This window comes from Microcebus murinus, chromosome 4, assembly GCF_040939455.1.
Source record: "Microcebus murinus isolate Inina chromosome 4, M.murinus_Inina_mat1.0, whole genome shotgun sequence".
NCBI classification, from domain to species: Eukaryota; Metazoa; Chordata; class Mammalia; order Primates; family Cheirogaleidae; genus Microcebus; species Microcebus murinus.
The window spans coordinates 47173896-47199999 of NC_134107.1; the positions used below are offsets into that span (position 1 = coordinate 47173896).

The window sequence follows — 26104 nt, forward strand, 5'->3', positions numbered from 1 at the left end:
ACCAGAAGAGGATCCACTGCTTGAGATCGCAAATGGGGGTGGCCTTAAAAGTATGTTTGAGACAATTTCAAATCTCCATATGTTCTGGATTAAAGTCAAGGCAGAATACCCTGAGATTGCCACAAAAGCACTGAAAAGCCTGCTTCCATTTCCAACATTCTATCTTTGTGAAGCAGGGTTTTCTGCAGCCACAGCAACCAGAACAAGACTATGGAGTAGACTGGACATAAGCAACACACTTTGGGTGTCACTATCTCCCATCACCCCCAGATGGAACCATCTAGTTGTAGGAAAACAAGCTCAGGGCTCCCACTGATTCTGCATTATGATGAGTTGTATAATTATTTCATTATATATTACAATGTAATAATAATAATAATAGAAATAAAGTGCATAATAAATGTAATGCATTTGAATCATGCCAAAACCATCCCCCACTCCTGGTCCGTGGAAAAACTGTCTTCCATGAAACCTGTCCCTGGTGCCAAAAAGGTTGGGGACCACTGCTCTATTGGATATTCCTAGCCATAAGGCACTAGAAGGCCAAAGGAGAATTGGTAGAGGATCATAATGTGTTAAGATCTGAAGAGTCCTCCCACCACTATGAGAAAAAAGAGTTTCAGTCACTGATCGATGAAGTTCTATTATTCCATTATTAGAGATTCGTTCCTTTGGTTTAAGCCTTGTCCATGGCAGGCTAGGACTGTTCAAAGCACATGGCTACTATAGTGGAAATGGTGCCACTGTACTCAGGATCCTTGCAACCTTCCTAGTCGGCTAAAAAACTAAAACATGACTGTTTGCATGTTTTTCCCAAGCTAGGTTCTGAATGCAAATTCCATCCAATTAGATACCTTATGTGAGACTTGGAAGGAAGAGGGAATGAGACAGTCCATCTTTCTGCTCTTTCTTCTGTTTTATCCTGGAAAGCCCAGTCAAAGAACTGGACATTCTACAGCATTCCAGCACCCAGAGTCTCAGGAGTGTTGAAAGGTAGTTGTGGCCACAGCAGCTTCGTGATCCCTGGATCACAGCATCAATAGGATTATCTTAATGTCTACAGTTCAAATTTATGGTGTCCTTAGTTCCCACCTTTCTGATTATGGCAAAGGAGCATCTTCCAGAACTCCAAGCATTACTTTTTAACATCCAATTCCCTGTATGAAATTCCTTTCCATTTAAAATACCTAGAGTAGTTTCCATTTCTAAGGTTGAACAGGCAATGTAGCAGATGTGAATAAGCATGTCTACTGGGGAAGGGGACTGAGCAATGTGAGGGAATGGAATTCCTCCTATGGGCAGGAGCTCTGAAACTGGGACAAAAGCATAAGGTTTTTATGAGTAATCTGATCCACTTCATATTTGACTGAAAGATGCTTTCTTGAAAAGGCTGCTTCTTCCACAGGTGCTTATGACCAACTGAGGCGGGCATTTCCCCACAAAATATAATAAAATAATCATCATTGGTGTCTCCGATGTAAATCTCAAGGAAATCTCCAAGGAAATCTCATTGCCATTGCATAATGTCCTTCAATAGTTCCTTTTTTTTTTTTTTTAAGAGATAGGGACTTTGTCACCCAGGCTGGACTGTTCACTGTAACCTCGAACTCCAGAGTCCAAGCAATCCTCCTTCCTCAGCCTCCTGAGTAGCTGGGACTACATGCAACTGCCACTATGCCCAGCTAATTTAAAACAAAATTTTGAGAGATGGGGTCTTACTATGTTGCCCAGGCCAGTCTTGAACTCCTGGCCTCAAATGATGATCCCACCTTGGCTTCCCAAATGCTGGGATTACAGGAGTGAGTCACCATGCTCAGCCCATTTGTTCTTTGTTCTTCTATATCTACCTCCTTCACCCCCTTCCCATTTAAATAAACCAAAAGTATAAAACATGAATGGGCCTCACATTTATTATTAATTACATGCCACTATTTTCTAAATATATAAACAGAGGCCAAATCACTGGAATGACTTTCCTAATATAATCTATATATGACCTAACAACTACATATGAACTAACTTAATCCCTCATATAGTAGGACTTCAGAGAACAAAATAAAAGCCAGAGAGCTCGTGTAGACATTTCATGCTCAGCACATTTGACAGAAGTGAGAATAATCTTTCTCAATAACTTCCCCCTCATCCTGCTTCTTAACCTAAAGGAACCTGGCGATCTATGTCTTACTACAGAAAGAGAATAAAGGATTTCTCTCAGTACTTTGGCCAATAAAACGTGAAATTCTGAGATCAAGACAAATTGATCAACTAATTCCCAGGTTTACCATAAGACAAAGGAGGGAAAAAGATAAAACAATCACTGTCTGACACATGGTCTTTGCTCAGTCCTTGGACTCCTCAGGCAGCCTGTTCACCACATTCTCAATTAACTGGAGGTTTTCTCTACATGACATTTATTGGTGCTGAAGAGAAGTTAGGAATTGATTGTTTAGCATGTTTCATTATTGTGTAAAGGTGTGCCCAGGACAACTGGCACCAAGTATAAGAGGTTTGCAAAGGGGCTTTAAGGTCCTCTAGGGTCTTTGATGTCACAGAGTGACTTTACAGTATGGAAATCAATATAAGATCTGAAAGTTGATTGATCTTGCCCCAGCTCCAAAGACCAACACATATTTGCCAAGAAATGAAAACACTGTTTCTGCTTATGCCCTCAGAGCCCTACTAACTAGGGACAAACTCTTCATAAAACCACAGCCTAGATCACGGAACCCTTCCGTTATGGGTTTGAATGTCCCCTGCAAACTCATGTGGAAAGTCAATCCATAATGTGGCAGTATTGAAAGGTGGGACTTTAAAGGTGAATGGTTCATGAGGGCTCTGCCCTTATTAGGGAATTAAACTGTTTATGGACAAATGGATTAGAGGGTTATCATGGGAGTGGGCTGGTGGTTTTATAAGAAGAGGAAGAAAGACCCAGGCTTAGCACTTGCAGCCTCCTTGCCATGCAATGTCCTGCACTGCCTCAAGACTCTGCAGAGAGAGCCCACCAGCAAGGTTCTCACCAGATGCAGCCCTTTTACATTGTACTTCTCAACCTCCATAACCATAAGAAATTAATTTCTTTCTTTTATAAATTCTCCAATTTCAGGTATTGTGATGCATGCAACAGAAAACGAACTAAGACACCTTCCTACATCATGGACTTTGTCTTCACCATTTCTGTGCCTTCTGAAAGAAGTTACAAAAGCACCCACTCATGAGGAGTCACTTGCCTGAAAACCTTCCTTAAACCAAAGAAAGCTGAGAACAGGAGATCAAGAAAATAGCATGTGAACAGCTGAAACGGATGTCACAACTATCTGTTTTTGTCATCATGACCATTAGGAAGTTCTCATTCAATGTCTGTAGGATCCTCATGCGCACACAGGTTTGCCATGTTTGCTTAATCTGTTTGTTTCTGTGAGCACAAGTGAGTTGAAGCTGTTATTGCAATAGACCATGAAGTTCCTGACCATTACTCACAAGTGCTCACTCATTATCTATTTTCCCTGTGTCTACACATAATTCTGACGAGCTTTGTTTCTGTCCTCTTAGTACAGATGAATTGAGCAGATGTTCAAAAAGTACCCTTTTTATATTCTTGACCAGTATTTGTAGGTCCATACTCAATGGACTTTCCTATGGGCTCTTTGTCCCCATACCATTCTACAAAGTTTGTTTGTTTGTTTTTTTGTTTGTTGTTTTTATTTTTTTATTTGTTACACTGTGTACCAAGTGAAAATGGAAGTACGTGGATTATTATTAAAGACAGTTACATTGACACTAGCAAGAAGTGATATCTGACAAACTGATGGGAAGAAATGAAATAGAATAATCACAAAATTGTATCCATATTAGAACTCAAAAGGAAAGACTGTAGTATCGGCTAGTTTGGGGCTATTGGCCAGACATCTCTTCTAGCCCTTGAGAACAGCACTGTATTAGTGCCCAACACATGAGGTGATAGTCTTATGATAGTTACAATGAATCATGGAGAAATAATTGAAATTATATTTGCTTTATTCTTTTAAAGAAGGTAGAGGAGTATGCAATGCATTTTTTTCTAATTTTCCACATAACCTGATATAATTTGGCACTTGAAGGGTTAAGCTTTTGTTATAATGAGAATAATAGCCACCACTCTAAAGTGCCGGCTTCATGCCAGGCAATGCGCCAGGTGTTTAATATATTTTGTTATTAATCCTGCTGGGCAAAGAGGCTACCTCAGGGCCAGGCATGTATCTAGGAGGGTTGAGGAAGGCAGATTCATTCTGTTTTGGCCTTGGTAATAGGTTTTATTCTGAAAATTAAAGACTTATAGTTTATCTTCTTCTCAAGAAGGCACAGGAATGTGTAATTATTTCATTTAATTTACTGTATTAAGCTGATGTAATTTGGCACTTAAAGGGATAAGCTTTTGTTATAATTATAATAGCCACCACTCATTTTTTCCATAGAGAAACCAGAAAAGAAATACCAACCCTCTTAAATGTCTGCTCTATACCAAGCATTGTGTTGGGAGTTCTAGCATAAAATATCTTAATCCAGCCAGGCAGTTATTATTATTTCCATTTTTATTTCCATTATTCCATTTATTTATTCCATTTATTTATTCCATTATTCCATTTGTTTCCATTATTATTTCCATCTCCACGTGTTGAGAAACTGAAGCTCAGGGAGATTATTATCTGCTCAAGGGCAATACTTGAGTGGTAGAGCCACAGCTCAAATTCAGTTACCCAAGACCCCAAAGCCATACTCTTCACAATCTCACTCAAGAGTCAATTTATATAGGAAATCCACTTACGTGCAACCACTTTGTTCACTGATGATGCCCATTAAAGAGTCATCCCTATAATGAGCTTTCTGGTACAGGGGGGAAATTCTTATTCCTCTCTCTCTTGTTTCATGAAATAATGTTGCTAGCCGGGGAAAGAAAAGTCATTCTGGATCCAGTGAGTCTAAGCCAAGGGAGAATTTTAATCATGTTAGAGGAACACATCCTGAGTAATTCCTTTACGTCACTCTCTGAGTCCAACCACCTATCAGAGTGACCACCTGGCCCTTGTTCACTACACTCAGCTCTTTCTCCAGTAGCTGAAGCCACCCTACTGAACTTTGGAAGAAACCTCTCTTGGTGCCTACAACAAAGAAGGTGCCAGTGGGTTGGGATGAATAGCCCCCAGACAACAGCTCCACTCTACAAGAAAGTCAGTTAAGCTCTTTCATTTCCCAGGAATGAGAGACCAGAATACCCCCCATGGACACAATATTCCATTCCTTCTTTCTGCCTAAATGCCATTCTCATTCCTGGTCTTATGTAAAATTCACTGACTTGGTGGCCCTGGTTCTGAACTCTACTGGAAGTTGGCATGTCCCATTTCAGGGGTGTGCATCAAACCTCCACAAGTACCAATACCTGAGTGGGAATAATTATTACATTCTCTCCTGGGAGCAAGGAGACATTAAAAATCTTCCCCATGTTAGGTGCTTGAATGTCCTGTGGCTTACAAATACTCATCACACGTTTTAACAATTCCTTACTGCCTGCCTATCCTCAACACAGCCACCAAATTCTGGATACAGGATTTTTTAAAAACAGGTTTTCTCCAGGTGGGTTTTATTCAGTGCTCAATTAATCAGAAACCCTGCTGTTTGGTTATTGTAAAAGGAATCTCGCAGAGAGATCAAGCCATGGGGCTCAAGGTCTAAATCTCAACTTTAAGTCTGACCACATCATAATAACCTGTGAGTACATGGAGTTATGTGGTGGCCAAGGTTTCATCCCCACCCCCACTGGAGTTCCACCACAGATGTCTACACCAAACTTGACACCAGCTGGCCCCATACACCAGTTGGCTGAGAGCAAGGGCTCCCTTTGCTCTGTAGCATATCTAACAGGAATATCAAAAGAACACAGAACAAATTGGAAGTTGATAAGAAAAGGAACATTTTATTCATGAGATTTTATGATTTCTAGACATAGCCCACCTGAGGAGTGAATGCACATACCATACAGGATATATTCGGGGAGCTCCCTTCCCAGCAGGAGGGGCATAGAGGATAGCACCTGATATCAAGAGGGCTGGTCTTATCTCCTCGCCCCCTGCCCACACCCCAGTAGACACACTCCTTCATCAGAGATCAGTAATTTCCCCTCTGCTTAGCCACTTTCTGTCTTTGGTCCCACTGTCTCCAGGAGGCTTCCTCAAGTGCTCCAGCCCACAGCAGCTCCTTTTCCCAACCCTGACCTTGGAATCCTTGCTAATCAGCCCAACATTTGCTTATTATGTTAGGCAGAATAATGGCTTTCCCAAAATGTCCACACCCTAATCCCTGAGAACATAGCAAAAGGGACTTTCCAGATAGTTAAATTGAGGTCCTTCAGATAGATTATTTTGGATTTCCCAAGAATTCGGTCTAATGTAACCACAAGGGTCCTGACAAGTAGAAGAAGAATGCAGAATTGGAGGTCAGAGTGGTGCAATGTGAGAAACACTCAGATCTGGTTTTGAAGATTGAGGAAGAGGCTGTGAGGCAGGGAACGTGGGTGGCTGCTTGAACCTTAAAATGGAAAGAAAATGGATTCTGCCCTAGAACCTATGGAAAGGAACACAGCCCTGTCAACATTTTCAATTAGCGAGCTCCAACTTGGATATTGGACTTCTAACCTACAGAATGTAAAATAATAAATTTTGTGCTATTTTAAGCCACTAAGTTTGTGGGAATTTGTTACAGCAGCAATACGAAACTAACACACTTATTCACTATTTTTTATTCTCCTTTAATTATTTCACATGTGTGGGGTTTGCTCCCTAAGAGACCACATACGCTTTGAGTAAATTGCTCTTATTCATTTCCTCCCTATTTTTCTGTATACTGGGAACCCTCATTCCTGTTAACTTCATTATCTTACTTCCTGTAGACAAGACTGACCCTCTGCCAGCAATAGGGTCAGGGACAATAAAAGAACCATCAGGCCACCCAATTAGTAACAACCATACTTAGCTCACAGCACCCACCAAGATGATGAACTAGACCAGGGTCCCTTCCATGAAGTGGTGATAGCAAACACAGAAGGTGAGGCAGCCTGGATTGATTTGTATTTGCTCCAGTTATACCAGCAGGAGACCAACAGGAAGTCCCAAGATGGTCTTGAACACAACATCTCAGTATATTCCTTTTTATCTGCAATGCAAGACCCTAACCATTTGATTTCAGTCTTTCTCCTCTACTCAAACTGTACCCTAAGCCTTCCTAAAATGGTCATAAGACCAAGGATGGCTGAACCTGTTTGCCTCATTTGCACACAGCTTTTCTTTCCACAATGTCATTAACATAAGGGCTCGAAGTTGAGGGAAGCTGGTGGGATTTGACATCGCTGAACCTCAGTTAACCAGCTGTGCTTTTCTTTGCTCCCTTGGTTACAAAGGTATAACAGTCGTACACTTGTTTCTTTCACCTGGTCCCTATATATCTCACTAAATATACTTATTTGGTTCATTCAGTATCCACTGATATAGAATATTTCCAAACATGTACAGCCATGCAATTATACTTTTATGATCCCTCTAAACAAATGAATTTTACATATTTATTGTACCTATTATTTAACCTAAAACATTTCCCCATGCATACTGATTTATCACCCAACTAAATTATTCATTGCATATTTCTTAAATTATTGGCTGGATCTATCTGAAGATTAGTTGCTTTGTTCATGACTCTCATTTCAGAGGCATCCTCTGAGGAGAGCTTTTCAGAGCTGATTTTCAAGCTCCATCAGATTGTTCTTCGGGCTGTATGTGGACTCACCAAGTAGACACATTGCAAAGCTCCTAGGGTGACAACTTGCAGAAAGATAGGAACCCAGATGAGGACTAGGAGTCAGTTACAGAGTCATTTTCATGAAGGAAAGGAAAACTTAGTGCTCTAAAGTCAGCTGGCATGCTCTCTCTTCCCTCTCAGAGGACACTAGTACATCTTTTGGTGACAAAGCCTCCTGCCTTTTCTGAAAATCATTTATTCCTCATATTTCTCAAATTTAGGTAAGACTGGGGTGGAAGCAGTACATTTTCTGATTGTGTCATTCAGTAGAATGATATATCCTTCCTCCTTCATGTTGACCTGTTCAGCTGTTCTTTCAGAAGACCATGGTACCTGCCAGGGCAAGCAGAGAAAGCCAAATAATGGGTGAACTGGTGTTACAGGAAAGTACTGCAAAGATAGTATAGAGTTCATGGCACATTTATAGGATGTCAGAATTAGAAGAGAATTCCAGAATCTCTCAACCCAATAAAAGTTAAATAACTTTTATTATAAAACCCAAAAACCCATATATCAATGTGGAAAGAGAGGCCCAAATGATTTTCTCAAACATAGGAATTAGCACCCTGTCTCCTGACTTTCAGCACTCTTTCCACTAACCCCCTCTCCCACCCTCACCCTTGAATCCACTGGAACATGCTCCAAAATCAACCACAATTTCAGACAAGACTTAGCAATGCATAACACTAAATACAGGAAGTTAAGTCATTTGGATTTTTGTCTGTTTGAACTTTGAAGTGTTTTAAAATGTTATTTTTATGAATATTGTTCTAAATCCGATTTGGGTTTATTCTTCAGCAATTTACTTATCTTATGTGGTGGCATTAACATTTCTTTTCCTTCTGGAAAATTGTCATTCTCCCAAATGTTGGTACAGGAATTGTAAATGATTTATGCCTGGTCATTGAGCCTCTCACTACAAATCACATCAGCCCCAAAGCAGGCAGACATGCCCATATCTTCCTCCGAATCACTGTCTGCATCCAAGGGACCAGACCTCTTACCTGATGTGGCAGATAGATGAGCCATGTTCCCGCATTTCAGGCCCTCAAAAGGAACTTGAATTCAAGCCAAATGCCTTTACTATTCCTTTGCCTATACAACAAAGATATTAATACCCATCTCATTAACTATTGAGAATATGTAAGATAGTATATACATAGTGCCTGACATATGGATAGAATTTACCTGATGGCAGTTTTACTCTTTGTAATATTTTTGCTTTGTTTCATTTTAATATAGTTTAATATAACTTTCCATACTGGACTTGCAATATCATTTAGATAATTTTATCTAGGTTATTAATAAAACATTGATGTCCCGCTTATGTTAACTCAGAGCCACCTATTCTAAAGATTTATATAGAGCCACCTATTCTAAAATCCCCACCAGAGTTCATTTCCACCTGTCTCTTTTTTATACTTTTCTTTCCATATTTTTAAGGAGTACAGCATTATGGTTTGATATACATTACATACACATTGTTAAATAATGACCACAATCAAGCTAATTAAGATATCCATCATCTCACATAGTTACCTTTGTGTGTGTGTGTGTGTGTGTGTGTGTGTGTGATGAGAACACTTGAAATTGGACTCTCTTAGCAAATGTGAAACATACATTTTTATTAACTATAGTCACCATGCTGCATATTAGGTCTCCAGAACTTATTCATCTTATAACTGAAAGGTTGTACTCTTTGACCAATATCTTGCCTTTTCTCTCACTCCCCAGCCACTGGTAATCACTATTCTATTTTTTGTTACTTTTTATTATGAGCTTGACTTCTTTTCCAAGACTCCCCGTATAGATTCGATCATGTAGTTATTTTTCTTTCTGTGCCTTGCTTATTTTACTTAGTATGATGTCTTCCAGGTTTATCCACGTTGTCACAAATGACAGGATTTCCTTCTTTTTTTTAAGGCTGAATAACATTCCATTGTGTGTGTATAGATAGATGTATAGATAGACAGAGATATATTGCATTTTCTTTAACCATTCATCCATGAATGGACACTCAGGTTGTTTCCATATCTTGGCTAGTATGAATCTTGCTGTCTCTTTGGCAGCCATTCCTGTCCTCCCTCCCCCAGAAATGGCTTTATTACACTCTAAAAGTGTCTTAAGAAAATGATTTAGCAGCAACTGTTCCTCTTAGCATCTTCTTCAATAAACTCAATGATGGAACGCTTTGGTTTCTGCCTTTCTTTAGACAGTACAATCTCAGAATCTCAGTTGAGATTTTCCAGTTAATTTAACAGTTCCAACTCTCTGCTAGGCTGAAGAGAATGGATTTGTGTTGTAGACTGTTGCTGCTGCTGCTGCAGATTTGGTTGTCGTTGGGTCTATATGACACATGAATTGTGCAGGAACAATAAATGTAACTTCACTCTGAACTTCCAAAGTGCTTTTTTTCTTTCAGGCTATTGTTTGTGTGCCTCACAATTGGCTTGCTCAATTAAGAGTAAGCCTTTAGGTGTGACCCTTCTAATCACATGGAAATTCACATAAGTATTTTCAACCAAATTTCATCTTTTCAGACAGGATCTTGCTCTCTCACCCGGCTAGAGTGCAATGGGAGAATCATAGCTCACTGCAGCCTCAAACTCCTGAGCTCAAGTGATCCTCCTGCCTTAGCCTCCCCAGTAGCTAGGACTACAGGCATGAGCCACCATGCATGGTTAATTTCTTTTTCTTTTTTTTTAGAAAAGGGGACATGTCAGACTATGTCACCTAGACTATTCTCCAACTCCTGGCATCAAGGGATCCTCCAGCCTTGGCATTCCTCAAACCTGGGATTACAGGCGTGAGCCACCACACCCGGCTCTTATTTTTATTTCTAAATCAAAGAGTACTAGAATCTGATTTAAACGAATGGAAATAATACAGTTAGAATTTATCAGAGCATTGTAAAAGTATTTTTTACAAACTAGATTGTTTTAAAACCGACCCTGATTTCCAGATTTAACAGTTATGAAATAAGACAGTAAAAATGAGGACCAAATAGTCAAGTAAATATTTTTAAATCAGCAATTTTCTTAGCGACTTTTGTTATATCATAGTGTTTAGTCTTAAAATACAAGAAGTTCCAGGGATAGTGGGACAAAATCTAAGCCTTAAGCAAATGCGAACGTGAAGTTCTAAACTTCCTTTGGGTCACTCATTAAATGGGGATGGGCTCACAGAAGAATGGCTTTGCATTTCCCACCTGGAGACACCAGTCTTTACAAAGAACCCTAGAGAAAGCCCTCACCTCCTTGCCTCATTCCTGGAAATTTGTATGAGGGAACGGCCTCCCGTGTGCCAAATCAAATGAGAGGAGGAACAGTTTGCACTAACAATAACGGAATACAAGCGGAATTCAATAACGGAATACAAGCGGAATTCCGCTCAGAACTCAGTTTGTATTTTCTCCTGGCTACTTGTGAAATCACCTGGTGAATTTGCTACAGTGAGTTAACTCACTCATTTAACTTTGGCAAAACACCTACTAGTGTGCCTGGCATGGTGCTAATAGTCAAAGAAAAGGGGTATTTTTTAACTTTGGCCTGAAGCAAAACGCCAGGCACTTGCTGCAATCTCCAGCCCTTGAGCACTTGAATGAGTTGATCTCCATCCCTCCCTTTCCAAAGAGACCAACCTTGGAAGGGAAGTTTGAAATTGCTCCAGGCTACACTAGCGCCCTCTGGGGGCAGAGTCTGGTTAGCGCCCGGCAGCGCCAGCCTGAGGTCTGTAACCGCCAAAGGTTTCATAGTGAGGAACTGGTGTCTGTTCGCAAGGTTGAAGGCACACACGACGCCCAGGGGCACAGTTCCGAACCCACGCAGTGGCACGGCCGCTTTCCTAAACATGTTGCGGTCACCATTGCATGAGCGAAAGCCATGAGTTCTCTCCTTAGGAAAATGCACATCGCAGGCACCTGTTTACCAAGGATTTCAGGAGATTCCTATGTTAGAAACCTCTGGTCTTGGAAAAGGAAGTTATTTCCGCAGAAGTATTTGGTAACTGAGCGCAAATGGGCTTCTGCAACAGCACCTGTGGCAGGGGACCGCGCACCGCTCAGCACTTAGTGGCCGCACTGCGACCTTCGCAGCTCCTAACGCAGCTCCCCACGGAAAGACCAAGCGAGGGCCCCAACCTAAACCCCGGGAAAGCCCAGAAGCTGGTCTCAGCAGCGGGTGTGTGCCTTGGGGACTACAGGGCTCACTGTACCCAGGATCCACCAACCTGCACCCTGCCCCAAGCACAGCTCCCTTTCCCGCTTTGCAACCTGGCGCGCCCGCGTCCTCCCTGGCCCCTTGGTCCTTCCCTGGGGCCCACGGCCACCTTGCTGGCGGACCTGTTAAGAGCCAGTCTCAGACACCCATTCCCCAGCCCAGAGTTTGTATTCCCTTGTAGTCGTGCCCCCTGGAGTAGAGCGGGAAAGTCAAAGAAGGGCCTCTGGGAAGTTAGGCATTCCTGCTGCCTCTTTGAGCAGGGAGGTCACCAACCCCAGAGGCGAAAGAGATGTAGCACCAGGCAGGGTGTCTTAGGAAACAGCTGATTCTGGAGACTGAGGTCTGGGGTGTGGACAGGAGGGCTACCTGGAGTTCCAAATCTAGATCCATCCACAGCACACCTGCGGGCTAATTTCTGCAGTGCCTGGGGAACCACGAAGCTGGGTTTTCCCTTCCCTGCACAGCCCCGGATGCAGCTGCTGTGCTCACCACACTGGCAGCCTCCGGACAGGCTGCTGTGGATCGCGCCCTGTGCTCTAGGACCCAGAGATCCCAGGAACGCCCACACGCTTCTTTCTGCTCTCCCTACCCTCTGCAGGCAGCAAGTGCCATAGTCCTGACCACAGCCCTTCTGGGCTTGCCTGGAGCTGAACGCTCAGGCAGAGTGGTCCTGAAGCCAGGTTGTGCTGGGTGTCAGAGTCGCGTCGAACGGACGCGGTGGAGAGAGCCTCTTCTTGAGAGGGTGTGCAGGTATGATGTGAGCAGGTTATCATCACGCCGATGTGTGGATGCGACTGCAGGAGAGACTCAGAGGCAGGCTTGCCACACCTCTGAGAGCGAGCCCCTACGGATACCCCTGTGAGCCAGTGTCTGTTTTGTGTGTCTCCCTGCTTGGCGGAGTGGGCACGTTTGCAGGCAGTGGTGAGTTTACGTGTGTGGATGAGTGTGACTAGACGTGAGTGTGAACATGAGTCAGGCAGGGACTCCACACCACTGTCAAGCTTGCCTCCTCATTAGTGGAGGACAGGAGTCCAGGGGTGGGGGTTGGGGCGGAACCAGATGCTACTTGGACATCTTGACAAACACAAGCCTGAAGCAAAGAGGCAGCTGTGCAAATGAGTGGGGCAGGAGGACTGAATGAGAGGTGATGGATGGCAGAAAGAGGGGGAGGGCTGGAAGTCTGGATGCAGGCTTGGGAAGCATCTGTCCCCTGCACCTCACTCCTCAGGCCCAGCTGGACATCTGCCCCCTCTTCCCAAGTGTAACAGATCTGAACAGCACCCTGGGACCACCCAACGTGAGTGCAGTCTGGTGAGGTGGGGATTCAGTATCAATGGAGATTTTACAGAATCCCCTATGTGAACCGAGAAACTGCTAGATCCCTGCCTAGTTGGGGACCTGGCACTGGAATACATCTCACAGCCTTTCTTCAAGGTGGGGCTTTGGTGCCAATTTCCAAGATGAGTACATTGAGGCTCTGAGAATTTCCTCGCCCATGGTAACACAGTCTGGAATTGGCACAGCTGGAATTGAGCTCAGGGCTAACAAAGTTCTTACTCCCAGCTCCATCTCCTGCCCTGGCCCTCCGTGAGTGATACCAGCTGCCAGGATAGGGCAGCAGGTTTCCACCCAGAATCCACCCAGCATCATGTTAACCCTTTAAGCCTCAACTGGGCAAGGGTCTGGGGTCAGTCCTGGGGGAGCCAGGAGTCCCTACAATCCCCTGCCACACAGCCAGGGGTGGAGTGGGGCACAGGTTCAAAACCCAGTGGGACTGGAGGTGAAATCCATGGTGACAACAAACTGCCCTCAAATTTCTGCTCACTTTAAAGGCCTTTCTCCTTGGTCCCCACCATCCCCCCACACACACACACACACTTCCATCTATGATCTCAATGCAAATATAAGTAGGGCCACCTGACTGTTTACTCCAGGTTCTAGAAGCAGGGAGGTAGTGACGCAAGCTGGTTGCAGCATGAGACCCCTCTCCCATTGGATGCTCCACACTCAAGGACCCCTCCCGACCTACCGCTGGAGGCAATAAGAGCAGCCACTGGCTCTGGGAGGCAACAGAGCCACTGCCCAGATCAAGAGTCCCTGCCGCTTAGGCCAGGCGCCCCTGGACCACAACGCTGCTACTGCTGCCCCTGCTCCAAGTCACTGTCCGCCAGGTGAGTTCTGAGATTCCTGCTCAAATGTGTCATTCTATTTCTCCTTCTCCTCCCTCCCTCTCTCTGCACTGGTCTCTCTTAGTTTATCTCCTTGCCACTCTCAGTCTCTGTCCACTTCTGTCTCAATCTCTTGTAGTCTCTGTTAGTCCACGATTCATACCAGGCTTCTGCCCCAGGCAGGAGTGCACAGTCTCCTTCTGTTCCGGGAGCTCCTTGCTCCGCTCTTCCTGCGCAGCTTCCGACTCCAGTCTCACTCTCTCCTCCACACAGGCTTAGGCCAATCTCCCCACACTGGGGGCTCCCAGGCACCATGCACAGAGCAGAACTCAGGAGTTGCTTTCCGCAGACCCTGCATCCGGGGATCGCGTCTGGAGCCTCCCAGTGCCCGGGGAAATTCGTTCAGAACCTAGGCCAGCGCCAACGGGTGGCAAAATGGGCACAAAGACCCAGGGGCAGGCAGCACTAAACCACAAGCCCCAGTCGCCAGCTCTGGGAACAGAGGGAAGTCTGGGGTCCCAATTTAAAACTCTGTTAAGCTTGGTTCTTGCAGGGCTCTGAGTTACCAGAGGGCGGAGCAGCTGAGCAGGAAAATTGGTTCTTCTGTTTCTCAGAGATTCCCAGGGAGAGATATTCCCTCTCTACATATCTCCTCGCTCTCCCCCACCCAGGTGTGTGCAACAGCCCTGAGGAGGACAGCTCTGGTTTCGTTATGAGAGAAACATATGTGATAGGGAGATCCCAGAGTGCCCTCCACAGAGACCTGACTAACGAGTGTGTGTGTGTCTGTGTGTGTGGCTTTGGGCTGGAACTGAGACCTCCCCACCCAGCTGTCCTGCTAGGAACACTCTTCCAGGTTTCCCAAACTGCATGCTACAGGCCCACCGGACCTTCCAGCAGCGCACTTTGCTGATGAGGAAATAAAGATGAAGAGAAATGTAATGACCAGTCTGAAGCCACAAACCCAGGGAGATAGGGGCAGGGCAGAAACAGGACAAGAGTCCACGTATGTGGGTTCATAGAACTTTGGACTGGTGCAGGCAGTGACATTATTCTTCCCTTGCAGAGGGGCATCATGGGCTTCCAGAAGTTCTCCCTCTTTCTGGCTCTCAGCATCTTGGTCCTGTACCAGGTGGGCAGCCTCCATGCAGCGCCATTCCGGTAAGACAACCTGAAGCCAGGAGCACACTGCCCTCCCACTGCCCCGTGGATCAAACAATTCTTTGCATCCTAATTTTGGCGTGCTGTGCTGAATGCTTAAAATCCTGGGGCAGGGGCAGTTGAGGGGCAGGAGCATGTATGTACATATGTATACACATACATACATTTTTCTGATATAAAGGTATGTAGGACACAATTTATAAATAATAATAAAGTATACAATATTCTTTACTGTAAATTTCATATAGCTCATTAAGGCTTACAAAATGCTTTCATTGATTTGTACCAAACTTGTATCTGTAGCTGAACTAGTTTATCCAATTCAGCCTTGACTTCAGAAATGAATTGCATCCTAATCTGCTACCTAGTTTGCCAATAAATTTGGTGTTATTAAAGCTAATATGTTATCCTTTAGTCTATTTCTCACACACACAAATTTATTAAAATGAAACCTTTTTCAGAATTTCATCATTTAATTTTTACTAATGGTTTCACTCAGCTTGCAAGATTCCTGAATATTTAAGCATCAACTTTCATGAGCCTGTTACGAACTGACTCCAGCAAACCACTGCTTGGAGACCACATCAGTGCCTGGCTCCTGTTGAGAACAGTGACCTCCTACCCCATCACTGGAAGTTGAGTTGGACTCCTCCTCAAAGGAGGAGGCAAGGACCAGGAAGCCTGGCTGCATATCCTGAGGAGAGGGTAGGCAGGAGCTCACAGCCTGCACTGGTTTGCTTCCCTCCCCAGGTCCACCCTGGAGAGCATCCCGGGCCAGGCTATGCTGAGTGAGGAGCAAGTGCGCCTCTTGCTGGCTGCGCTGGTGCAGGACTATGTGCAGATGAAGGATGGCGAGCTGCAACAGGAACTGGAGACAGAGGGCTCCAGGTAAGGCTCCCCACGCCACACAGCACAGGCCTCCCCTCCCCATGACACTGAGGAAGGGGTAGCCAGGTAGGAGAGAACACACTGGCCAGGGTCCAGCAGGCTGTGGTTCTCCACCAGGACCTGGGGCCAAGCCGTTCTCAGGCTCCATGAGAGTCAGAGGTCCTGGTGCAGCTGGAAGGACTGTGATTAGACATTAGACATTTCATTTCCTAACAGCTTTCAGGAAGCTGTTAGGAAATGAAATGGGAAGATGTGCAATGGCTCACTGCAGAAGTTTCCCTTTGAGTACTGGGGAGACCTCTCAGCATTGGATGAGTTAAGCCTGGTAAGGATAAAGTGGATAGACCTGGTATATCTCAGGAGATTTTAGAAATTGAGTTTTGTTAATCTGCAGATGACATTCTTTGACACCAGTAAGGAGCCTTCATCTCACATTTGCAAGGTGAAGGTGAAGCCCTTGCAGGGGGTAGGGACAAGTAGAGTAGTGTCGGAGGTAGGTCTCGGTCTGTGGATGTGCAACATCCAGGGAGATGTGCATGTTGTCACCCAGCAAGGGTGGGCACCTATCCCCAGCACCCCCTCCCTGTGCTCCCTGAGCCTTAACAGAGACCAGCCTGGCCCCAGCCCTGCCTGGGCAGAGGCATGTGTTGCACCTGCATCCACCCCGAAAACCCTTCTATGAGCATGTAGGACTGAACAGCATGTGGAATGCCAGAAAAGGTCACCCTTCTCCACCTAGCCCTTCCCCACTCTGCCCTGGCTCACTGAACCTCTGAGTCTGATGATGGAGGATGTGTGAGCTGCCCCCCAGCCTAGATCAATCTTCTGAGTGTCCACGGGGCAGCCCCTGGTGCATGGTAATATCTGCATGTCTTTTCCCTGCAGCCTGGACAGCGCCAGATCTAAGCGGTGCGGTAGTCTGAGTACTTGCATGCTGGGCACGTACACACAGGACCTCAACAAGTTTCACACGTTCCCTCAAACTGCAACTGGGGCTAGAGCACCTGGCAAGAAAAGGGATACAGCCATCGACTTGGAGAGAGACCACCGCCCTCATGTCAGCATGCCCCAGGATGCCAACTAAACTCCTCCCCCTCCTTTCTAATTTCCTTTCTGGCTTCCTACTTCTAACTTGATGCATGTGGTTCCTCTCTGGTTGCTCTTAGGGCTTTTATCAGTGGCTTTCCTTGTGGTAGAGGATGTCTAGAGCCTCAGGTGGGAAGAGAAAGAGCAGGACTCACAGGCTGGGAGAGAACCACCCAGGAAGAGATCAGAGAGCAAGGGCAGCCCAGAGTCCCCTAAGGATTTCTTTCATAGCAGAGCTTCTTCATCTTGCTTCTGAATGTGCTGTTCATTTGGGAAATAAAACTATTTTTTCTAAAAAGACCCAGGCTGTGGTGGTCATTGATCTGGCCCCTGACCCAGGTTTCATGGTGTCTAGCACCTGTACTTAGAAGTAGCCTTAACCCTAGGGTAGCAGGACATAGGGGATGGTGGATGGTCCCTGTTACCGAGCTCAAGCAGCAAGAACAGGGGTGCTAACAAGCAGGTAAACACCTCTGGGACTGGATGTTGCAGACTGCACTCTCTTCCTCTTCCAGGTAAGACTGGGGAACTTTTGTTTTCCTAGGAGAGGGTATTTGGTGCCTGTGACTGAGGTATGGATTCTACAGTTCTTGTGAATGGGGCTGGGCATCGTGCCATACATAATTCACTCTGGTCTCAAAAATCTTTGCTAATTTTTATTCCATTTATACAAGAAGTATTGGATGTTACAGCTCTTTATTCCATGACCAGTCACCCAGAGTCACCTTGGGGTTTTCTGATGCCCCTGGGAGTGTCTATGGGAGTAATCATGGCATTTTCCCTAATGGCCTTGTGATTTTCTGCTCTGATAATTGTGTTTGGGAGAAACACTTAAGGTTAATTGGTGCCTCTGAGAGCAGCAACTTTACCATCATGGTCCCATGGGGCAGGTTCCTCCCCCATCCTCTCGCTCACAGATCTTCTATTATTTCCTCATCCTGAAAATCAGCATCACTACCCGGAAGAGAGCTTGCGACACTGCCACCTGCGTGACTCATCGCCTGGCAGACTTGCTGAGCAGATCAGGGGGTGTGGTGAACAGCAACTTCATGCCCACCAATGTGGGTTCTAAAGCCTTTGGCCGGCGTCGCAGAGACCTTCAGGCCTGAGCACCTAAATGCCTCCAAGAAGGTGAACACCCTTGTACTTTGGGATGCGAGCACAGACAACAGGGTATTGCATGGCTGTGGTTTATGCTCTGAGCATCCTTGGGCCCGTATGCCTGGGAAAAATCCACAGGGGGAAAATACCCACACCAGTATCTGTAGAAAGGATGCTGAGATCCAAAAGCTGAAACTAGAATTTATATTCATCTTCTCCCTATTTTTCCAGTTTCTCCTTGTAACACTGAGATGATTAGACCAGGAAATAGAGAACCTGTTTATTTCAAAAATTGTTCTTTGCCATTGTAATTGTGATTATTCTAGCACTTCAGTTTGAAATATAATGACACTATCCTTTTAGAGTATACATTTCAGTGCCATGTGTCCCTGAATTAAAAGCATAGACTTGAGTTCAAAAACTGTTTGCCCTCTACTAGTTATATGACCATGAACCAGTCACTAAAGTCTCCATGAGTATCAGTTTCCCCATCTGTAAATTGAGAGCAACAAAATTACCCACCTCGTAGCATTAATATAAATAGCAAATGAGATAATAGATATCAAGAGTCTGACAATTAATCAGTAACCAACCTCTAGCTTTTGTTTTCTCTTCCTCCTAGGTCACAGTGAAGCCAAACTCTAAGTCTTTTAATGTATAATGAAAGCAATTTGTAGGAGAGGCTCCATGGAAGACATGTATATTTGCATCCTTCATGATATTGAAAACTATCTTCTTTGTTTGCAAGGAACTAAAGTTAAATGCAAAATAAGCTCATTGCAGTTACCTATTGTGCATCCTTTCCATATTTCATTCTGTATCCAATAAATATGACAGCATGTCTCATTGGCTTACCTGGTAGCAAATCTGGGCCCTATCAGTCATCCTGTTAATGTTGGCAGCTCTGTTGAACCTCAGGGGGACATGAAATCACTGCTTCTTGGACACCTGGGGACATATGGTAATTCCGTGCCTTGATGGAACTATTGTCTAAAGAAATGTCAATGTTGTCATTTGTGAACTTCATCAAAATTAAAAACGTATTTTCGATACCCTTAAATGGAATCTCCGCTGCTGTTTTACTCTTTTTCCCAGGAGAGCTTCAGGGGGCCATAAGCACTTTGCTGACCAGGCTAACTCATTTGAAGCAAAGGCAACACACTTGGGATAGACCCTCAGTGTCTTGTACCCTCAGTCTCTAGTGAAACATCCCTCACTGAAGCTAGAGCTTTGTGAGTGTCAAAGAAGACAATTTGCATTTATTTTAAGAGTACCCTGGTCCCCAGCTCCAGAGGTTATCCATGCACTTCTCCTACACTTTGCTTTGCCCTTTCCTCACCCCTGCCTTTCATCCCCATGAGAGCCCCTCCTTGTACCCCTTGGCCTGTGAAGCCCTTTAGAAATGATGGCTCAGAGTTTTAAATGAGGATCACAGACCAGCCAATATAGAAGGTCATTCCCGCCACCCAATCCAACTGTTGTATTCTGTGAGGTGCACAGAATTGTCTTGCTCAAGGTCCAGCAATAAGTTTAACAGAGACATTCATACCCTTAACAAACATTAATACTTATTGAGTGCCTGCTGTATACTAGGCCCTATTGTAGGCACTGGGAATAGAGCAATGAACTGGACAGAATGGGCAAAGCTCCCTGCTCTCAAGGAGCTTACATTCTAGTTGGAGGAGACTGAGATAACACATGCTGTGGAATCATAGACCCTCAGTATTGGAAGGAAGCTGGAAAGCCATATGGTCTGATGCCCTTTTCAATGTAGGAACTTCCCAGCACGAACATCCCCAGCGTCCTCTGAGACCAACAGTGACAAGCTGCTGAGTATAACTCCCACCTGACTGGGAAGGCAGTTTCACTGGTGGACAGTCATTTAATTAGGTTAATTAGTTAAGTTAGCTAGTTATTTAGAAACGTCAGCCCCTTCTACTCGCTGACTCTAATTATTTTCTCAGGACCATATAGAAGTATGTCCCTTTCTCCCCTTCAATCTGTACTCAACACAATAGCTCCACGATCACTGTAAAAGGTATTAAATAGATCGGACCACATCTCCCCGATGTTCAACACACTCCAATGACTCCTTGTCTCGCTGAGCAAACACCTGAGGAATTGCAGTGGCATACAAGGTCCAAGTTGATCTTCCCTTCCTCTCCTCTCGCCACCATCCTCATTACCTGCCTGGCCTCATTGACTCCTCATACTCCCACACACTGGCCTTTGTACTATTCCTCAACTTCTATCTTCCACATTCAACCACTGCAAGTCTTTGCATGTGCTGGTACCTCAGTGAAGAGCACTCATCCGATGGCCCCATCTCCTCTTGATCTTTACTCAAATGTGAAGATAGTCTGGCCATCCTTTCCATAATTGCACCCCACCAACATATCCTAGCCCTCTTCTTTGCTTAATTTTCTCCTCCTTACTGCTTACTTACTTCTTACCTCCTACCATACTACATATTTTACTTATTTGTTTGCTGTTTGTACTGCTTACATCCATAAATGCAAGGATCACACAGGCAGAGATTGGGTTATCTTGTTAATTGTTAATATGCAGAACACTGTTAATCCTCAGCATGCAGAACTGCCTGGCACAAGGTAGCACTCAATAAATATTTATTGAATGAATGACTGAATTAATGAAGTTATTTTCTTCCCTTTATGTTTGTGGTCCGCTCTCAGGTTCCCTCTGGCTCTGATTTTCTTTAGGCTAAATTGTCCAAGGGCCTTAACCACTTCGGTGAGGCACTCACCGGCCATGAAACCTTGCCCACAGCCAGCACTCACAGTCCACACGATAGTTTGTGCTGTGCATTGACGATGAATCCGTTTTGCTCTTGTGTGATGAGGAAAGCTTTAAAGCACTGAAAGCTTGTTTTACTTTTTTTTTTTTTTTTTTGAGACAGAGTCTCACTTTGTTGCCCAGGCTAGAGTGAGTGCCATGGCGTCAGCCTAGCTCACAGCAACCTCAATCTCCTGGGCTCAAGCAATCCTCCTGCCTCAGCCTCCTGAGTAGCTGGGACTACAGGCATGTGCCACCATGCCCGGCTAATTTTTTCTATATGTATTAGTTGGCCAATTAATTTCTTTCTATTTATAGTAGAGACGGGGTCTCACTCTTGTCAGGCTGGTTTCGAACTCCTGACCTCGAGCAATCTGCCCGCCTCGGCCTCCCAGAGTGCTAGGATTACAGGCGTGAGCCACTGCGCCCAGCCTAGCTTGTTTTACTTTTCAGGCAGCTTTACTTGTAATATAAATCAGAATAGGTAACATATATATATACATATATGTTTTCATTACATTATTTTCAAATGTTCACAATTTTATTTTGATAAATGAAAAATGAGAAAAGTCATATCATGGCTGTCGGCTAAAGTTGCTGTGAGCGTTCATCTGTGGCTATCGAGTATAGTCGACGCTGGTACCGAAGTGGTTAATCTTCAGCAATTACAGCACCTGCATAGTGAATAGTTAACTACCTGAAGACTTCAATGGCTACTAGTTTGTCAGGGGCTCAATGCTTGCGCTCAGATTATTTCTTCAGTTTGGACACACTTCTAATCCCACCTTTCTCCTTCACTTGATTAATTGTGACCATCTCCTCTTCTTCCTTTTCCCATGCAATAAACAAAGCAGACATGCAGGGTACTCTCTAGGTGTGACAACTATGATGGTTCAAATTAGGAGGGGAAATGGCAGGAAGACAGTTTTAGTCTTGGGTACAGGAAATCTTCACCAATAATAAAGCTAATACTGTATTGAATTCATACAAGGACCCTGTGGATATTTCTAAAATGACCCAGAACTCATAGAGTAAAACAGTGTGATTAATTTGAACCCTCAAACAAAGCATAGGGTTCACTGGATCAAGAACCTAAGAATAGATCTACCAAGTTCATAAGGCAATCAAAGCACAACATGGAGAAACAATGACTTTTGGTGTGGCTGCAGCATCAGCCTTTACTACTCAATAGGCCAGTGCAGAAGTATAATGTCTTTTAATGCTAGTTAAAGCTCATCCCAAACAAACAGAGCCTCAGTTTATGCTATGGCTGATTGAATTCTCTCTTCCAATTATTCACTATACTATAATAGTACTATATACTTTCACCATTGCCATGGCTTCATGGGTGGGTGAAGTTGACTTCTCCACTCCTTGACTCTTGGTTCATCCATGTTTTGGCTAATAGGACATTGATAGACATGGTACAAGTGGAGGTTTGAAATACGTTTACGTGATTATGTATGGGGCTCTTGTGCTTCTGCTACTACTACAAAAAGAATATGCCCCAGGAATCTGCCTTAGTCCATTTGGCATTGCTATTACAATATACCACAGACTGGATAATTTATAAGGAATAGAAATGTACTTTTTATAGTTCTGGGGACTGGGAAATCCAAGAGCATGGTACTGGCATCTGGTGAGGGCCTTCATGCTACATGATAATATGGCTGAGGACATCACCTGATGAGAAGGCAACAGCATGTATTTCAGCTCTGGTCTCTCTTCCTCTTCTTATAGTCATCAGTCCTGCCATGGAAGCTCCACCTTGATGACCTCATCTAATCCTAATTACCTAGATACAGCCCCAGCCAACACTGGCTGAGATCAATCTCATCCAAATTAACCCACAAAACCCATGAGCAAGAAAAATAATTATTCGTTATTGTTAGCCACTGAAATTGAGGTTGCTTATATATAGTATTGCTGTGGCAATCATTAAGTGATTCATATCATTTGAGGGTGTTATGGATTGAATTGTACCCTCCTAACATTTATATGTTGAAGCCCTACTTCCCAATGTGACTGTATTTGGAGACAGGGCCCTTAGGGAGGTAATTAAGGTTAAAGAGGCCATAAAGGTAGGGCCCTAGTCTCATAGGACTGGTGTTCTTTGGAGACTGGTGTTCTATTAAGAAAGAGACACAAGAGCACCTGCTCTCTCTCTCCATGTGCATGCAAACAGAGAAGAGGCCAGGTGAGGACACAGCGACAAGGCAGCCATCTGCAAGACAGGAAGAGAAGCCACACTAGACACCAATCTTGATGGCACCTGGATTTTGAACTTCCAGCCTCCAGAACTGTGAGAAAATTAATTTCTGTTATTGAAGCTACTCAGCCTGTAGTATTTTGTTATGGCAGTCTGAGCAGATAATAGAGGGGCCATTAGTAGATAGAATTGTTTTTGCTACCACAGCTTCTTTTTCCTCTTATTGGGCTCTAGGTCAATTTGCCGAATGTCCAGTTTGTCAAATTTACTTGTTTCTTTTTAGAAATTTTTTAGTGATCATTTCCACTTTGTCTTCTTAAAACCATCTTAAAGGATGATCATTTTGTCTCTGTTCCAGCCTTCTTCTGCTGAAAATGAATAATATATACCTTAGAGAAATTAATTGTGGTTTCTTCATATAATGGATATGCATAATATATTACACAGCACTGAATATAGATATATGTATCAACTTTGAATAAATCTCCACACATAATGTTGAGGGGAAAATAAAGCAAGTTGCAAAGGATGCATGCCAGATATACCATTTGTTTTGAGTTGAAAGCATGCATAACAATACCACACATAATTTAAGGACACATATATGTAGTAAAAATATAAAGTCATGTATAGGGATTACAAGGACCACATTCAAAAGAGTGATTAACTTTAAGGGGATGGGAAGGAAGTGTCATGAAGAGGGATATACAGGCAGATTCTACCAAGGTTTTGTTTCCTAAGGTTTTATTTTCTAACCTGGGTAGTTGGTATATATGGATGTTTGTTATCTTCATATTTAATAGGAATAAATGAACATAGGTGTGTGGCTTTTTTACCTTAAGAAAGCCACTGTAACAATAAAAAACAATGAATGTCTTTTAAACTAGCCAAACAAAGAGAATCTGTTCTATTCAATGCAAAGTAGGAAAAAAGACCCCCAAAATGTATAGTGAATGCACCACGTGGAAAATCAAGGTAGTGAAAAATACTTATATAGGTTTAAAATAATTTTAAGTTAGTTAAAGTCACCAGTGAAAAGACCAAGACTATCAGATTGTATTTTCAGTGATCCAGCAATGTTTATTCCACAAAAGAAAGTTTTAGAACAAAAGGATTCAAAATGGATTAAAATTAAAGTGCAGAGAAAGATATACAAGAAAAAAATGAACAAAAGTAAGTTATGACAACTTCTTAATATATGGCCAAAATAGGATTCAAGGCAAAAAATGCCTTATAAAAAAAAGGAAAGGTTTTATATACCAGAAAAAGGAACAATAGAGCAAGAAGATACATTTATCATAAACACACAAGCACCCCAAAATACAGCCTCAACTTATGCAAAAGAATTAATGAATAATTACTGTTAGAGGATTAATGCACCCTTCTCAATGAACCATAAGCTTCCCAAATCACCTCTCTGTGCATGGTTCCAAACTGACTGTGCAAATACTCCGTGATAATATGATGCATCTCAGAAATTGTGTAGTGGTTACACCCACAAAAAGATGATAGATTTTATTAATTATTAGATTATCTCTGCTTTTTGCAATACTATTTATTTAAAAAACCAACATGTCTCCAGTTGTTTGAAACACTATGTTTATCATATGCTGATATTCTGGCCTTCTTGTTTTCCCTTCCACTAATGTATCTGTGCACCAGCAACTTAGTTTAATACCTAGTAGGACAAAGGTACTCTCATACTCCTTTTTTTCAAAATGCTCTTGACAATTTTTACACATTTATTTTTCTAGAAGAATGCTAAAATAATAGTCAATTTTTTAAATCCTATTTGGATTTCAATTGGTTTAGGGTTTCCCAGGTAGACGCTTGTATTGTCTATAAATAATAGTAAATCTTTTCTTTTTTGCTCTTATTACATCTACTGGAACTTCTTGAACAATGTCAGGATAACCATTGTGATAGAAGCATCCTTAAATATGAAGGCTGATAAATTCAGAAGGAGATTCTTTATCATTTTAAGTATCTTTCTTCTCATTATATACTAATAATTCTTTTTAAATCATAGATGGTTATTAAATTTTATCAAAATACCTTCTGGCATCTAACAAGATTATCTTACGGTTTTTCTCCTTTGATTTATTCATACAAAAATGCATTTCCAAATGTAGAAATTAATAATAGCAGTTAAGATTTTTGAGTGTTTATTATATGCTAGACACTGTAATAAGTGCTTTATAGATATTAACTCTTTTAATCTTTAAAACAACCACATAATGTAGATCCTATCATAAGAGACTATCATACTATCATTTTGTGGATGAAGAAACTAAGACCCAGTGAGATTAAATGGTTGGCCAAAGCCTTATAGCCCTTAGATTCATCCTAAGATGCAAAGGTGATCCTAGGCTATCCAGCTCCAGAGTCTGCTCTCTTAAATCACTGAGCTGTTCTTTTTTATTTTTTATTTATTTTTTGGCATTTCATTCAAATTTTTAGTGTGTAAATTTTAACAATACAGACATTACATTTAAACAGATAACTTCTACTTTTCAGTTAACATAATAATTATGAAATTACTTTGAACAATATTTTTTCTTAAGATCCAAAGAAATTAATGGAGGGAAAGTTAACATCTGCTCCTCCCCTTGAAACCAAGTTATTTCTTTAGTGGTACTCACATAATATTGGGAAAG

The 26104-nt window shown here is 43.0% G+C and overlaps 1 protein-coding gene across 3 annotated transcripts; it reads left to right on the plus strand.

Annotated features, from left to right (window-relative positions):
- Nucleotides 1-15272: 15272 nt before the first annotated feature.
- LOC105879945 (calcitonin) lies at nucleotides 15273-19505 on the plus strand. Of its 3 annotated transcripts, XM_020286877.2 has the most exons (5): nucleotides 15273-15370; nucleotides 16121-16258; nucleotides 17144-17315; nucleotides 18294-18475; nucleotides 19068-19505. In XM_020286877.2, exons 1-4 carry the CDS (start codon nucleotides 15285-15287, stop codon nucleotides 18414-18416), a joined length of 519 nt encoding a protein of 172 aa, XP_020142466.2. In that variant the 5' UTR covers nucleotides 15273-15284; the 3' UTR covers nucleotides 18417-18475; nucleotides 19068-19505. The 3 variants fall into 3 exon arrangements, with proteins under 3 accessions (XP_020142466.2, XP_075857393.1, XP_012636065.2); XM_076001278.1 differs by lacking the exon at nucleotides 17144-17315 and having other exon boundaries at nucleotides 15276-15370; XM_012780611.2 differs by lacking the exons at nucleotides 18294-18475; nucleotides 19068-19505 and having other exon boundaries at nucleotides 15285-15370; nucleotides 17144-17537.
- The last annotated feature ends 6599 nt before the right edge of the window (nucleotides 19506-26104 follow it).